Source organism: Ascidiella aspersa, chromosome 9 (assembly GCF_963924565.1).
Source record: "Ascidiella aspersa chromosome 9, kaAscAspe10.2, whole genome shotgun sequence".
NCBI lineage: Eukaryota > Metazoa > Chordata > Ascidiacea > Phlebobranchia > Ascidiidae > Ascidiella > Ascidiella aspersa.
This window is the reverse complement of record NC_139455.1, coordinates 32,680-48,613: the sequence shown is the minus strand read 5'-3', so window position 1 is coordinate 48,613 and position 15,934 is coordinate 32,680. Positions and strand designations below refer to the sequence as shown.

At 34.4% G+C, this 15,934-nt stretch overlaps 1 protein-coding gene across 1 annotated transcript; it reads right to left on the bottom strand.

The window, feature by feature from the left end:
• Positions 1–557: 557 nt before the first annotated feature.
• Positions 558–14,463, bottom strand: LOC146131726 (DNA repair protein Ku70-like). The gene is made up of 13 exons (XM_083397027.1): positions 14,322–14,463; positions 13,629–13,735; positions 13,026–13,191; positions 8,343–8,456; positions 7,612–7,727; positions 6,991–7,106; positions 5,650–5,836; positions 3,959–4,130; positions 3,324–3,390; positions 2,758–2,895; positions 2,139–2,332; positions 1,174–1,346; positions 558–710 (listed from the first exon to the last, which is right to left on the bottom strand). The coding sequence occupies exons 1-13, from the start codon at positions 14,425–14,427 to the stop codon at positions 558–560; spliced, it is 1,809 nt and encodes a 602-aa protein (XP_083253153.1). The 5' UTR covers positions 14,428–14,463.
• Positions 14,464–15,934: the final 1,471 nt, after the last annotated feature.

Here is a 15,934-nt window from a genome sequence, read left to right as displayed (position 1 = left end):
GCTACTTTTGTAGAATATCCACACTTTCCTCCAACTCAGTACTCTTTAACCGTTTTACACGGTGAACCCTAAGCTGCACCAAAATGTGCATGGGGTGCACCAGTATGAAAAGGTACACAAGGGTGCACGACAAACTTGTAATGAAACATTAATATCTCAAGTTTGTTTGAGTGCTGTTTTATCACATGCAAAAGTATTCGCAAGCAGCCTGCAGTGACAATAACTCTCACCGACAGTGTGTAAAACTTCGGCAGCTTCACTCGGTTTAATTTACTTGATGATATTGATATGCATATTGCATAGTGATGTTTCATATCGCTTTTTACCTCCGTTTGCATTTTAAGTAAACAGGGTGCAGGAGTTTGTCACAACAACTTTAAGGGTTTCCTAAACCAAAGGTTGAAGAGCACTGCATTAACTAACGATGATACTACGTTCCAATAATACTAGCTAATATTGGTAGTCTCGTTGCTCTAACTACAGTACTTTTCACTAGTATAATGTAACTATATATATTATAACAAAATATTAAAGTTTATATAATTTATTAAAAAATACTAAAAAGAGGAATGCACGTGTTCAGTGATTGCGGAAATGACGTCGGCCTTCTTTCCGGCAGTTTTGATGTGGAGAAGTTTGCAAACCTCCTTGAGCGTTTGAACAGTGAGCTTACCAAGAGTGTTGTTGGCCACGTGCGTTTGAATCTCGTCCTGGAAACAAAAAAGTTGTGTATTTTATCCAGGGCTGTGGAGTCGGGACTTGACGGAGTCGGTTTATTTTGCTGAAGTCGGACTTCAGACTCAAATCAGATTGGGTGAAACTATCGAGTCCGACGTGCGCATGCGCAGTACCGAGTTGAAAAAGATATGGTCGCAAACTTAAAATTGTAAAGGTGGAATAGCATATTATGGAATATTTTCCAACCTTGTATTGTGGGTAGATGAATTATATGGCACCCATATGAGTGGATGGCTGTACATACTCTGTATTTTAGTTAAGTATTTACGTATATGGTTGAAACACAGGCAAAAAACGGACTCGGGTTATTTTTAACCAAATTCACAGCCCAGGTAATACGTCTAGAAATAGACATTTTGTTACAGGAAATCATTTGTGAAAAAAATATGATGATAGAAGAAATATCAGGTCATCGAAGCATACATCCCAATTTACCAGCGACAGCTCTGCTTTGGGCTTCTTTACAGCAGGAGCTCCACCAGCAACATCCGCATCTGTCCTCCTCTTGCTCTTCACTTTGTTGGGATCGTATCCTGGAGAGAAGACAAGATCCTTGAAGTTCCGGATCAAATCTCCCGCCTTCTTCTCGATCCTATCAAAGTCCGGGTCTGGAACAAAGGAACAATGAAGTAGACCAGTGTTGTGACTCAAGTCAATGACTTTTGGGCAAAATGACTTGGGTTGAAATGAAGGGTTTTCGAGCAGTTTTTTTTTGTAAATTGAGCTATTTATCGCAATTTTCACACATAAACGATTTTCTTACTATATGTTGCGTTTTTGTTATTAATTAGCTGAGTTATTGCGTCATAATCGGACGAGTTTACCAATTTTAATAGTTTATTGTTTAATTTTTACGACAAGGACTTGACTTGGAATTGACTTTTACTAATTATGACTTGATTGCGAATAACGTCATTTGACTTGTGAACAGCACTGGTGTCAACAATGGAAGTGTTTCTCGTAAATCTTGATCTTCGAACTAATGAACTAGAAGCAACGAGTTCTAACAAAAAACATTTAAAATTTCGACAACACATTAGAGTGTACTGCGTCCACACAATAATCCAGGTATAGATTTTTTACAAGGGGAAATATAATAACATTGGACAAGGAAAAAAATTAAAAGCGATATTGAAACTGACATTTTTTTATGTTGGTGAAACAAGGTTGCTAGACAATTTTAGGAAAATACATTTCAAGACTTTTCAAAGAAAACTCGTAGGTTTTAAAAGACTTAAAATTGTATCGCTCGGCGTGTTTTTAAATATAATTCGAAAATAAACAGTATAAATAACATGGTGACTTGGATGGAAATCGCTCTTCTTATGTAAAGGAAGTTATAAAGCGACGTTTCGGCAGCAGATACCAGCTGATCAGAGTTAATAATGCGGTCAGCTCACTTGTATGGTCCTCGATAGGTTCTGGTTCGTCTTTCTCTAGTGCCATCGCCTCCAGGTTCCTGAAGTGTGTCTGCAGGGCCGGGTTGTCGAAGTTTTCCGGTTTGTAAGTGAACCTAAGCTTCCTTATCACCGCTTCTGCCGCTGCAATCTGTTCAGGGTTCGCCTTCGGAACGTTTGTGTCCATTTTGACTTCCCTTAAAAATATTTAAAAATTAACCTAAATTGACAATCAACGTTTTCAAGACGTAGTGAGAACCTCCAGCCATTATGTTAAAATTTATTCAAAAGTGTCCCCTACATTGACTTTGATATTCATTCTAAGTCTAACTACAACCTCAGCCATTATGCTTCAACGTTTGTTTTACATTTAATGTTATATCCGAACACACATGATATTGTAAATTTTGCACTTTTCCGAGGTCATGAGTTTGAATTTTAACACAGAATACATTTATTTGCGAAAATTAGGCCTTGTGAAAAAACTGGCTAGCTTCAGGAAAACTTTTATTTATTTTTTAAGTTACCTTGATGGTAACATCATAAAAAATTCAAACGTATGTTTTTGCCTCTTTAAAACAACACCGACATTTATTTAATTTTGTTTTATTTTAACACCGACCTAATGTCATCAGAGTAGGGCAGAAATATGACGTAGAATCCCGGAGGCTTAATTTGCTCACAACTTTCTGGGTCGTTTTCTTCCGCTTGGGGCAGCAGAGCGACGCAGCGTGGAGCGGAATTAGCTCGCGGAACAAAACTACGGACAATAATAATTACGGATAAAACACATCCTGCTTTATGCAGGCAAAGGAATCAAAACAAAAGCATTCGATTTACGTACATTTATGAAAGTGTCACACAATTTTATGTTAAAGGTGGAGCTGGACTCTATAATTTAAAGATAGATCGATACATATCAGTTGAGCGATTATATCGGCCAATATTTTGTTTCTATTGATAAACATATTTCGTAAAAGTTTGGCCGATATTTCACTTCAAAAATAAGACATATTTTTTCATTTTTCTTTGTTTAACGATAATCAAGTAAATAAAGTGCGACAAAAAAACTGTATCCGGATCGCGGTCATTAATCTTATGTTGTCCTGCTCCTTGGGAAAAAAGTTTGGCCATCCCTGTTTTAAACGATCTACTTATTTTTAAATATTTGATTGAATAGTTGCTCACGTGCAAATGGCGACCACGTCCATTTCCAAACACTTGGTCAGAAGATCTGCAAACAGGGCTGTGCTTCCTGAAATCATTAAAACATTGGAATAAGGACCAATACTACTAGAGGCTAAAAGTGACTCCCTCTTATTTATTACACTCGATTTTGTAAGTTGGCTGTAAATATGAAAATATGATTTATATAATTACGCTTCCTGTTCTACAAAGCAGACTTGCACAACTAGATAATTTTAGTCAGCTAATACAAAGAATTAAAGATAAATGTGGCTTATTCTAATTTGTATTCTGCTTGTGTGCTCTAATTGTTGTTTTGTCCAACGACATTCGAAAAAAGTAAATATTCTCCATCAATATTTTGTGACAATAAATTGCGGTTTAAACTAAATTGATAGTCAATTGTATAAATGCGATTTCAGTTCCAATTTATATTTTTAGAGAAGTTGATTATTTTAATTCTAGGCTTATTTGGAAAAACTGAAATGATCTACCTCTTATAGTATTTTTAAAAAGCTAAAATAAAAGTCTGCTACGCACCTAACTTTGTCTTTAGCTTTAAGAAAACATAAAAAAGTTACCTACAAAAGCTATTCTACGTATTTGGTTAACAGTTGGATTACAGTTGAGTTTTCAACCTTTAATGTTATCTTCATCGGGGTAAATGAACTGAGCGTTTCTGACGTGGTGCTCGAACTTTATCGCTTTCTTCCTTGCTTTGAATCCAAGGACTTTGAGACCAAACTGTTCGATTCTCTTCATGGATTCAACCTCCTCTTTTTCGAACACGGCGTCCCTTCCAGCCCAAGTCTGCGCACATACATATAAACGAAAAACAAACTCACAAACACACAGATGAAACACAAAAACACAAAGACACATACAGACAGATAGAACACAAAAACACATTCACACATACAGACAGACAGACAGATAAAACACAAAAACAAACAAATGGACCACAAACAAACAGATGAAACACACACCCACACATACAGACATATAGAACACAAAAACACACACACAGACAGAAGGATGGAACACAAAAACACAAAGACACGTACAGACAGATGGAACACAAAAATACAAAGACACATGCAGACAGATGGAACACAAAAATACACAACATACAGACAGATGGAACACAAAAACACATAGAGACAGATGGAACACAAAATACACACATACAGACAGACAGATGGAACACAAAAACACATACAGACAGATAGAACACAAAAACACAAAGACACATACAGATAGATAGAACACAAAGACACATACAGACAGATAGAACACATAAACACACACATACAGACATATGGACATATGGATGGAACACAAAGACACATACAGACAGATAGAACACATAAACACACACATACAGACATATGGACATATGGATGGAACACAAAGACACACATACAGACAGATGGAACACATAAACACACACATACAGACATATGGACATATGGATGGAACACAAAGACACACATACAGACAGATGGAACACAAAAATACACACAAACTGACAGGTGGAACACAAAAACACACACAAACAGACAGATGGAACAAAAAACACACACAAACAGACAGATGGAACACAAAAACACACACATACAGACAGATAAAACACAAACACACACACACATACAGACAGATGGAACACAACAATATACAAATACAGGCAGAAGGAACACAAAAATACACACATACAGACAAATGGAACACAAACACACAGACATACAGACATATGGAACACAAACACACACATACAGATGTAGGTTTGTAAGGGAATGCACAGGTTCAGAAACAAAATACGAAATTACCAATTTTCACCGAAAAAAATAATTTAAAATTATTCTACTAGCAAAGGAATTATTATTAAATCAGCAAAAAATATATTGTTGCCTGTGGTTGTTGTAATATGTTATAATATTGTTGATGCGACCTGCAACAAACTAACTTGGGTATTCAAATCCAACAAAACAAACCTTGTTTTCCGTTTTAAAGAACAGTATAAATTATTGACAGAAATACCAATGTAACTTTGCAGACATAAAAGTTTTTACGTTTTAATTAAACAATTATAAATAAGCTGATTGTATTTATGGTTTGCTACATGGTAAATGAGTTGTTTATGGTTTATTTGTTGTATTAGGAATGTTTTATCATATATAAGTTACACTACAACTGTCCAAACTCTAAACATTAAATTTAATGTAGATTTACATTTTTTCACTTTTTTTTCGACATATTAAATAAATTTCCGAAGTTTATTTGGTGTACACATAAAACAACACTGTATTTTGCAAAACCAAATGTCATCCACCTGTTTGAGTTTAATGTCGCTTGGCATGAGGATTTCGCCGGTGTTTGTGTCAACCAGGTTGGTCCTTGACACTGCCTGCTTGTTAGTGGCGCTGTCAAGCCACACCGCCGCTGCTTTAGTGGCTCGTCGTGTCACCGTGTAAACCCCGACCGACAGAGTCAAACCTTCGGCCAGTTGTAAAGGCACCCTGGATAAAAGTGGCATAATAAGAGCTAAACTTTTTATTGTGTAATAAGTTTCCAGAAGCTATATCAATTTTAAAGGATTTAACCGAAGACCAAAACATTGATTTAGCAATATTATCTCCGATATTTCGTTTCTATTGATATATCACACTGTAATATACTTTTCCTCTAAAACAGTGGTTCTTAACCTTTTTTCAGCCGCGCCCCCTTTGGTAATTTTCTCATGCCTTGCACCCCCCTATGATAATATTTCGACATTTTGCAATTAAATATCACAAAGAAAACAGGAAAATAGTGAAGGGTGTCGTTGGTTGTGCGAAGCGCGAAAAAAATTTGAGTTTTATTTGGTCGAATTGGCTAAACTGCAATAGAAGAAAAGAGGCGTTTCGGATCTTTGGGCACACAACAAATTGCGCTAGCTCGACACATTGATTTTATCGAGCTGATTTTGACAAACGTGTTGCGAAGGCATTTACTCCACAGTTGTAAGAGTTGTATTATGTCAAGCGCAAAAAATGTCAAGCGCAAATAATTTATCGCGTTTCAAAAGATGTAACGACACACAATACAACGGTAATATTGCAAAAACAATATACTTTCACACAAAAAAAGTTTGACTCCCCTGTTGCTATAGCCTGTTATCAAATATAAAATATGGATGGAAAATAGTCCGAAAGGGCGATAGCTTTTATCGTTTATCTATAAGTTAATTTAATAGGGCGGTGATACCGTGGATTTTCTAAAAAGGAACTAGAAGAAAATTTTTGGCAGTTTTAACGTTAAAGTTGGCGAAAAACAGAGTTTGTATGTAGGAATTATGCCTAACCCAAACGAAACCATTAAAATCACTGCAAACAGTTAAAATATTGAAGTCGAGCTCGCGCCCCCCTTAGAATTGCTCGGCGCCCCATAGGGAACGCGCCCCCCCCCAGTTAAGAACCACTGCTCTAAAACAAACAAATTATATTTTTTTTCCACAAAAACATTTGGTTTCAGCATCGTGCCGAGGTAAAATGCAAAGTAAAAGTTTATTAAATATGAGCAGATAAAATGGAATAACTTTATGGTCTCATTCTCTTAATTTAAACTTCAAATTATAAAGATTACCGTGTAAACTGACACAGAGAAGTCAGAACAAAACTATTAACACACCAACCTTGCTAATGGTCTCTGCTTCGTGCATTTCTGAAGTAAATAGCTGTAAAGGTTTGTAATGGAATCAAGTGGATTCGAAGAAAGTTCAGAAATACCATCAGGGTCCGATATAATATCCTGCAATCAAACAATATCGGCTGCATTTAGGGTATGTTCAAATGGTAGGCTCCATAGGCAATTTATAGGGTTAAAAAGATGGTTTTATTTTATAAGTAAGGACTTTATATGTTGTTGTTTTTCCAACTTAAACTACTGTACAACAAATTTACATGGTTTCATTCATAAGTATGTTTGCTGGAACAAAAGCGTTCAGAATTTTAATGATGTTAGGTCATTTGACAGTTTATATTTAAGTAGTTTTTTATAACAACTAATTTGATTGCTAGAGTATTTATTGTCGGCTGGTTTAAAATAAATTGATTGTTTAAAAAATTCATGGGGTTCGTCATTCTTTCAAAGAAGCAAAACGGGGTCGCCATGTAAAAAGTTAATAAACCACTGTTTTTAAAGAAGCGCTTCTTGACTAACAAACACAACAAGTATTTTATAAAAAGGTTTGAAATAGCAAGTCTACCAACATGATAAAAAATGGCTAAAAAGATATGTCAAAACAATAACAGACCTTGTAAAACAGGTTGTGTTTAAAGTTTTTGTTGAAAGACAAAACCTGCACGTTGACGTTATGATCGTGGAGATCGCTTGCTTTGGCCTTTGCTCTCTTGCAAGCATTTGCATCTCCTGAAAAATTATGCAAACCGATAATGTAAAATATATTATATTACAATACTTATAAAAAATAGAATCGATCATTTATATATTAATATACTCATGGCAAAAGCAAAATATGCCAGATTATTAGTAATTGTAAAATGCCCCCTCAAAAGTGAAATTGCCCTTAAAAAAATTGTTGTTTTTGTCGTTATGATCGCCAAAACCAACCCATCAACCCCTTAAACAATCTAAACTACCCTATACGATTACCACTATGAGAGAGTTGATTAAACTTTATGTATACATGAGCCCAGAAAGAGACAACTTTAAAAGTCAGTGCTGATGTTAAACATAATATAAAACGTAGTAAGAATATTAAAACCATACAGCAGTAGGTTGCATTTTGAAAACCCTTAAAATAAATCTTAAGATAATGACTACAAGTTGTTTTTAGACACAGAATGAATATTAAAGCCCAATTAGAATAAGAAAGCATTTTGTAAATGCTTTGAATATCTTTTTTAAAATAAAGAGATTTTTGCAATGTTCAAAATAATGTCTACTCATAGATGATTTTCTTTTAATTTAGAATCATACATTAGCATTGCTTTTTTTTCAGCTTATTGCGTAAACCTAGCTTACCGAAGTGAGGTTGATCATTCCATGTGAAAATTATTAAATCCTTGTTTGCAAGTTTGTATGAAGTTCCACTGAACATGTTCAGGCATGCCCAAAGCACATTGCTAATCTGATGATCTGTGAGATAAAAAAATATAAAAATAATTTGAGAAACAATGTCTAGACAGGGTGTGCGGTTTTTGTATATTTTGCTAGGGGGTTATAGCGCGGTTCTAATATATTATACCAGGGGGGGTATAGCGCAGTTCCACTATACTTTACCAGGGTGTTATTCCTTGGTTATTCTATATTCTTTCAACGGGTCTTATTTGTCAGTGCAAGATTGATTGCCAGTGGTCTTAATATAAATTTGGCTGCGAAGCAAACCTATAACTTGTCTTTATAATTGAAAAATATTTGACAATTTTTCTTGCACCCCTATACGCCTCTAATTGGGTACAAAAATCAATAGTGTGATGTGTTTGATTTAGTTTACAGCTATCTACTCTAATCTAGCGGCAGAAAACCTTCAATACAGAATTTGTTCATATCGCTTGCCTTATTCTGGCCGCAAAGCGGCTGGCTTCCTGCTGTGCTTTTTTTGTCCAGCGCGTGCAACATCCATTGTGCAAAGTGTCTCATCTTACTGAATTAACTTATTGCTCTTACAAAACAACATATTTTACCGCCGCAAGTTTAAATAAAAAATCTGCCAGACAGTGTACACCACTTTGTTTGCAATTTTTTTTCCATCACAAAATCACTTTAATTTCTATATTTTTGGTTAATTATTTTCCCCCATGGGTTAATTATTTTGAGTTGAAGGTCAAAATTTTGCTGTGAAGCAACCTATAATTAGTCTTTATAATTGAAAACTATTTAACAATGTTTTCTTTAGTTTTTTAGACACCTCTAAACACAAAAATGGCCGAATTTTAATTTTGCCCCCCTAAAATACTCCCCTATTTTCAAGAGGTAAAATGTTTATTTTAACATCAGCTTTAAATGGTTCTCTAACATTTGTGAAATTTTCAGATTTTTATGTCATTTCCTTCTAGTGTAAATATATCATTGAAATTTCCTAAAGTGTTGTGCATTTTGACCCCCCGGATATACAGTTCAGGGCTAATGTTTAAAATTTTGTTCCTTAGCATTGTATATGTCATGTATCCATCATCCATAAATATATCAGATTTTTTTTACATTTTTTAATCTCTGAAAAGTGCCGAAAACCAAAATTAACAAAAAATGACAGTTTTACCCCCCTAAAAACCACCCCTTAGAACCTAGGCAATTTTTTTTTATATTAGAAACAACTTTGGGAGGGTATTTAACAGTTGTGAAAATTTCATGTTCCAACTATGTTTTTTTCCTTGTCAAAAGTGAGCCATAAAAAATTGACTGAAAAAAAAAAAAACTAAAAAAAACTAGACAGGGTGTGCGGTTTTTGTATATTTTGCTAGGGGGTTATAGCGCGGTTCTACTATATTATACCAGGGGGGGGATAGCGCAGTTCCACTATACTTTACCAGGGTGTTATTCCTTGGTTATTCTATATTCTTTCAACCGGTCTTATTTGCCAGTGTCCATATACTCCCAATGTTGTGCTTCCAGTTTCGGTGCTTTAGCAGGCAAAAGCGGATGTGGCCCGAAGTTGCGTGTTATAGGTTGGACATGGTGCACTTTTACAAGATTGATTGCCAGTGGTCTTAATATGAATTTGGCTGCGAAGCAAACCTATAACTTGTCTTTATAATTGAAAAATATTTGACAATTTTTTCTTGCACCCCTATACGCCTCTAATTGGGGACAAAAATCAATAGTGTGAAGTGTTCGATTTAGTTCTTTACAGCTATCTACTCTAATCTAGCGGCAGAAAACCTTCAATACAGAATTTGTTCATATCGCTTGCCTTATTCTGGCCGCGAAGCGGCTGGCTCCCTGCTGTGCTTTTTTTGTCCAGCGCGTGCAACATCTATTGTGCAAAGTGTCTCGTCTTAGTGAATTAACTTATTGCTCTTACAAACAACATATTTTACCGCCGCAAGTTTAAATAAAAAATCTGCCAGGCAGTGTACACCACTTTGTTTGCAATTTTTTTTCCATCAAAAAATCACTTTAATTTCTATATTTTTGGTTAATTAATTTCCCCCATGGGTTAATTATTTTGAGTTGAAGGTCAAAATTTTGCTGTGAAGCAACCTATTATAATTGAAAACTATTTAACAATGTTTTCTTTAGTTTTTAAGATACCTCTAAACACAAAAATGGCCGAATTTTAATTTTGCCCCCCTAAAATACTCCCCTATTTTCAAGAGGTAAAATGTTTATTTTAACATCAGCTTTAAATGGTTCTCTAACATTTGTGAAATTTTCAGATTTTTATGTCATTTCCTTTTAGTGTAAATATATTATTGAAATTTCCTAAAGTGTTGTGCATTTTGACCCCCTGGATAAACAGTTCAGGGCTAATGTTTAAAATTTTGTTACTTAGCATTGTATATGTCATGTATCCATCATCCATAAATATATCAGATTTTTTTTTACATTTTTTCATCTCTGAAAAGTGCCGAAAACCAAAATTAACAAAAAATGACAGTTTTACCCCCCTAAAAACCACCCCTTAGAACCTAGGCAATTTTTTTTTATATTAGAAACAACTTTGGGAGGGTATTTAACAGTTGTGAAAATTTCATGTTCCAACTATGTTTTTTTCCTTGTCAAAAGTGAGTCATAAAAAAGTGACTGAAAAAAAAAAAAAAAACTAGACAGGGTGTGCGGTTTTTGTATATTTTGCTAGGGGGTTATAGCGCGGTTCTACTATTTTATACCAGGGGGGGTATAGCGCAGTTCCACTATACTTTACCAGGGTGTTATTCCTTGGTTATTCTATATTCTTTCAACGGGTCTTTTTGTCAGTGTCCATATACTCCCAATGTTGTGCTTCCAGTTTCGGTGCTTTAGCAGCCAAAAGCGGATGTGGCCCGAAGTTGCGTGTTATAGGTTGGACATGGTGTACTTTTACAAGATTGATTGCCAGTGGTCTTAATATAAATTTGGCTGCGAAGCAAACCTATAACTCGTCTTTATAATTGAAAAATATTTGACAATTTTTTCTTGCACCCCTATACGCCTCTAATTGGGGACAAAAATCAATAGTGTGATGTGTTCGATTTAGTTCTTTACAGCTATCTACTCTAATCTAGCGGCATAAAACCTTCAATACAAAATTTGTTCATATCGCTTGCTTTATTCTGGCCGCGAAGCGGCTGGCTCCCTGCTGTGCTTTTTTTGTCCAGCGCGTGCAACATCCATTGTGCAAAGTGTCTCGTCTTAGTGAATTAACTTATTGCTCTTACAAACAACATATTTTACCGCCGCAAGTTTAAATAAAAAATCTGCCAGGCAGTGTACACCACTTTGTTTGCAATTTTTTTTCCATCACAAAATCACTTTAATTTCTATATTTTTGGTTAATTATTTTCCCCCATGGGTTAATTATTTTGAGTTGAAGGTCAAAATTTTGCTGTGAAGCAACCTATAATTTGTCTTTATAATTGAAAACTATTTAACAATGTTTTCTTTAGTTTTTAAGATACCTCTAAACACAAAAATGGCCGAATTTTAATTTTGCCCCCCTAAAATACTCCCCTATTTTCAAGAGGTAAAATGTTTATTTTAACATCAGCTTTAAATGGTTCTCTAACATTTGTGAAATTTTCAGATTTTTATGTCATTTCCTTCTAGTGTAAATATATCATTGAAATTTCCTAAAGTGTTGTGCATTTTGACCCCCCGGATAAACAGTTCAAGGCTAATGTTTAAAATTTTGTTACTTAGCATTGTATATGTCATGTATCCATCATCCATAAATATATCAGATTTTTTTTACATTTTTTCATCTCTGAAAAGTGCCGAAAACCAAAATTAACAAAAAATGACAGTTTTACCCCCCTAAAAACCACCCCTTAGAACCTAGGCAATTTTTTTTTATATTAGAAACAACTTTGGGAGGGTATTTAACAGTTGTGAAAATTTCATGTTCCAACTATGTTTTTTTCCTTGTCAAAAAGGTAGCCATAAAAATTGACTGAAAAAAAAAAAAAAAAAAAAAAAATAATAATTCGGATAAAAACAACATGTGTCCAAAAAAAAATTTTTTTTTTCGGGCCACATAATTCGGACAAAAACAACATCTGTCCAAAAAAATTTTTTTTTTTTCGGGCCACATAATTATGAAATTGTTCGTCGGACACTAATAAAAAATTTACTTATCTAACGAACAATTTTATAATTTATACAATGCCTGGCAGTAACAGAATTTTGATTGACTTCTAAGAAATCGTTAGACCTGAGGTTGTTTGTTTTATACAAAAATATATTATTATTGGTCAGACAAACAATTTCATAATAGGTAGAATGCCCAGCAGCTCAGCAAACTTTTAATTATTATAATAAATGTACCAAGGCTGCGGACTTAAGACTCAAAGGAGTCAATTATTAGGTCAAAGTCTATCTCTGGACTTTACTTTCAAGGCCAAAGGCAAGAGTGGCGGACTTGTTTTGTTTTCAACCAACTTCTGAGCCTTAGTTTTCATTAATTAAAATATTTTTTGTACTAATTTAAAGACAATCAGGCAACAGTCTTCAAGGTATGACCATTAATAACGATACAATTTAGAGCTAGAACTTTGTGTTTATAATCACCTGGTTTGAAGCCAATTTGTTTATTGAAATCATCAAACTCAACAGTTTGCATATCGCGAAGTTGCATGATACTTTTAATGCAGGGCACGTCAAACTCTGACCATTCGTAAATGTGGGAAAAGTCACTGGGATTCTTCTTCTCTTCTGTACCAAAGAAAACAATACCCTGAAAAAAAACAATCTTATTTGTGCTATTCAGTTGATTTAATCAAACAAGGCATGCCTAAGTAGAATTGACCAACGATTATGGTATAGGCCTACTAATAATAATATATTAGGTGCCTTTGCAAGGCCATTACTAAAATCAGTCAAAAATGTGCTGTGTTACAATATAGCTTATGGTAAGATTACATTAAAACACTTGGCTAACTATTAGTAATAACATTGTCATGTATTTATCTTTTCACTAGGTGGTGTATGTCAAAAGTATTTTATTATTTTGTAAAAAAATTCTTTGTTAGGGCTGTCATTTAAAAAAAATAACCAATTTTTTGATCTAATGGTTCTAATCAAATTTATAGTCCTTCTATTTAAGAAATTATTTTTAGTTAAAGTGTGAAAGAAAACAATAAAACACATACAGCAATAAACAAACAATTTTACATGAAGATCTTTGTCGCTTGATATAATCTTGTTGAGAAACATGTCGTGGATTGCGCTGATAACTTTAACAAATGGTGATTCAACGTCTCCATTCAAATCAAACATCTCTGAAGAAAAAAAATAACTTCATAAATATTCTGTTGGTAGCCTATTTGTCTAATTCTAAATCTGGAAATGAGGTGACACTCTTTAACAACAAAGCTAGTTTGATCTGGTGAAGTCTGATTGGACGAAAGTAACGTGAGACATTGATCCAAGTGCATTGTGATCCATTAGGTAAATATGGATGTATTGACCAAACAAATATTTAAATGCTTCAATTAATATGGTTTAAAACATATTGTTTGGGAAACTCGTCATTCCAAATATATATTGGTCTGACTCAAGACTGTGTTTCGTGGTACTTTTACTATAATCTCCGCTAAACAATGCCAAAATTTTCAATTGTTTCGGTAGTTAGTAATACCCTTGCTGTAACCTCATAAACAGAAATGCTTTATTAGAAACTAATAGAGGGTCCAGTATGAAAATCTACATTATATAGCATTTTGTGCACACTGACGGAAATGGGGTTAAACACCATAAAAGTAAAACATTAATGAAACAAGTTTTATCCATACCTGACATTTTACGACATGTTTTAATAATGCAAATGGCGCTGGACTAGAATCTAACCAGTTTGTTTTGTCTTACCTTTACAGCAGTCTATTGCAAAGATTACTCCGTCCCTACCACTAAAGAATGAAGATTGAGATTTTTCATCTTGCCCTTCTGTTTCATCTTCCGAATAAATATCCATCTTTAATTTTTATCGAAAAACTTTTTGATGTTTGGAAAATTTCCTTGAAATATTAAATAATAGAGGGGAATCACCTATACTGGTCACTCAAATCGTAATTTATTCCAGTTAATAAACAGTTTTAATTTTGTTTTATATGGATTCACTACAATTATAGTGTATACTACCACATTTTACCACAGTTCAAATTAAATTAAACAAATTTTGCTTTAATAGGTACCATTAGTCATTGTTTGTTAATGTCATTATAGTTTATTAAAGTAGATATAGCACACTAGTTTTGCAAACATGATGCAGCAGGCGACGTTCTTCGACGTACTCTTCTCTGAGCCCGTGTAGCTGAGTTAGTAGAGCGACGGTCCTGACGTTTAAGTAGAATGTGTCGCCCAGCCACAGCTAGATGTCGCCCACCAGTTTCTTGCTGTAGGCGCGTTTCATTGTACACCCGATCCGTTTAGTGCATTTCTAACCAAAAAGGTCTACGAAAATAAGGACATCCAAAGGCTGACAAGTCAGATATCTAGACCTTGAGTACGTGGCAATTAATGCACTAATTGAATCCTTAGGTCCTGGCGTAGATAATTTGGAAATTCACAAAAGATAAAAAATTACACTTGACCCACGATTTTTAAACCACCTTTAAACACTGCGCTGAGGCTTACCAAACGCATTGATCACCATATTATTTCGCAGTTTAATACTTTTTTCAACAAAGAAATTCTGTGGCAGCAGAACTGAGCTTGATTGCTTTGTTATTCCCAACTTCTAATTCCTTTGCGAGATTTAACGCATAAATCATAAAAAAAAATATTGTTAAAAATACATCCATAACGTGCAAATAATGCGTGTTATATATCACCTTATAACATTTGTGCATTGTGTTATAATGTTGGCAAATAATTGACATGATATAATTTGAGAAACCCATATTTAAAACTTTGAATCGTTGAGGGTTGAGCGCATTGCTTGAGCTCTAAGTTGGAAAAGCTCGGACAACATTAAGTAACAACATTAATTTCTTGGATATGCTTATATTACTGTTATCCACCTATCAATAAAACATTAACATGAAGTTATATTTTGTCGCGTTAAGTGTTTGACACCGGCTGTATTAAATTTACAAATAGCATTGATCAAGAATGTTTTTCCTTTAATTCAAAAGAAACCGATTAAAAATATGTAAAGTTATAGATTCGTCGATATACCCAGTGCAGTGATTTTCTATTCGTTGGCGTTTAAACGAAAACATGAACACGACTTTCGGTTTTACCGCGTTGGAAAGGTTATTCGGTACAAGCTGCTATAAATTTCGAATTAGCGTTAATCAAGAATGTTTTTCCTTTACTTACAAGAAATCTATTGACAAATATGTAAAACCTATACATTGGTCAATGCGTATGTACAGTGCTCTGTTTTTTCGATTCGTTGGCATTTAGAGTCACTTCTCGGTAAAGTAAAGGCGTCACGATCCGACAGGTAGTGACGCAATACATCGCAAACGCCGAAT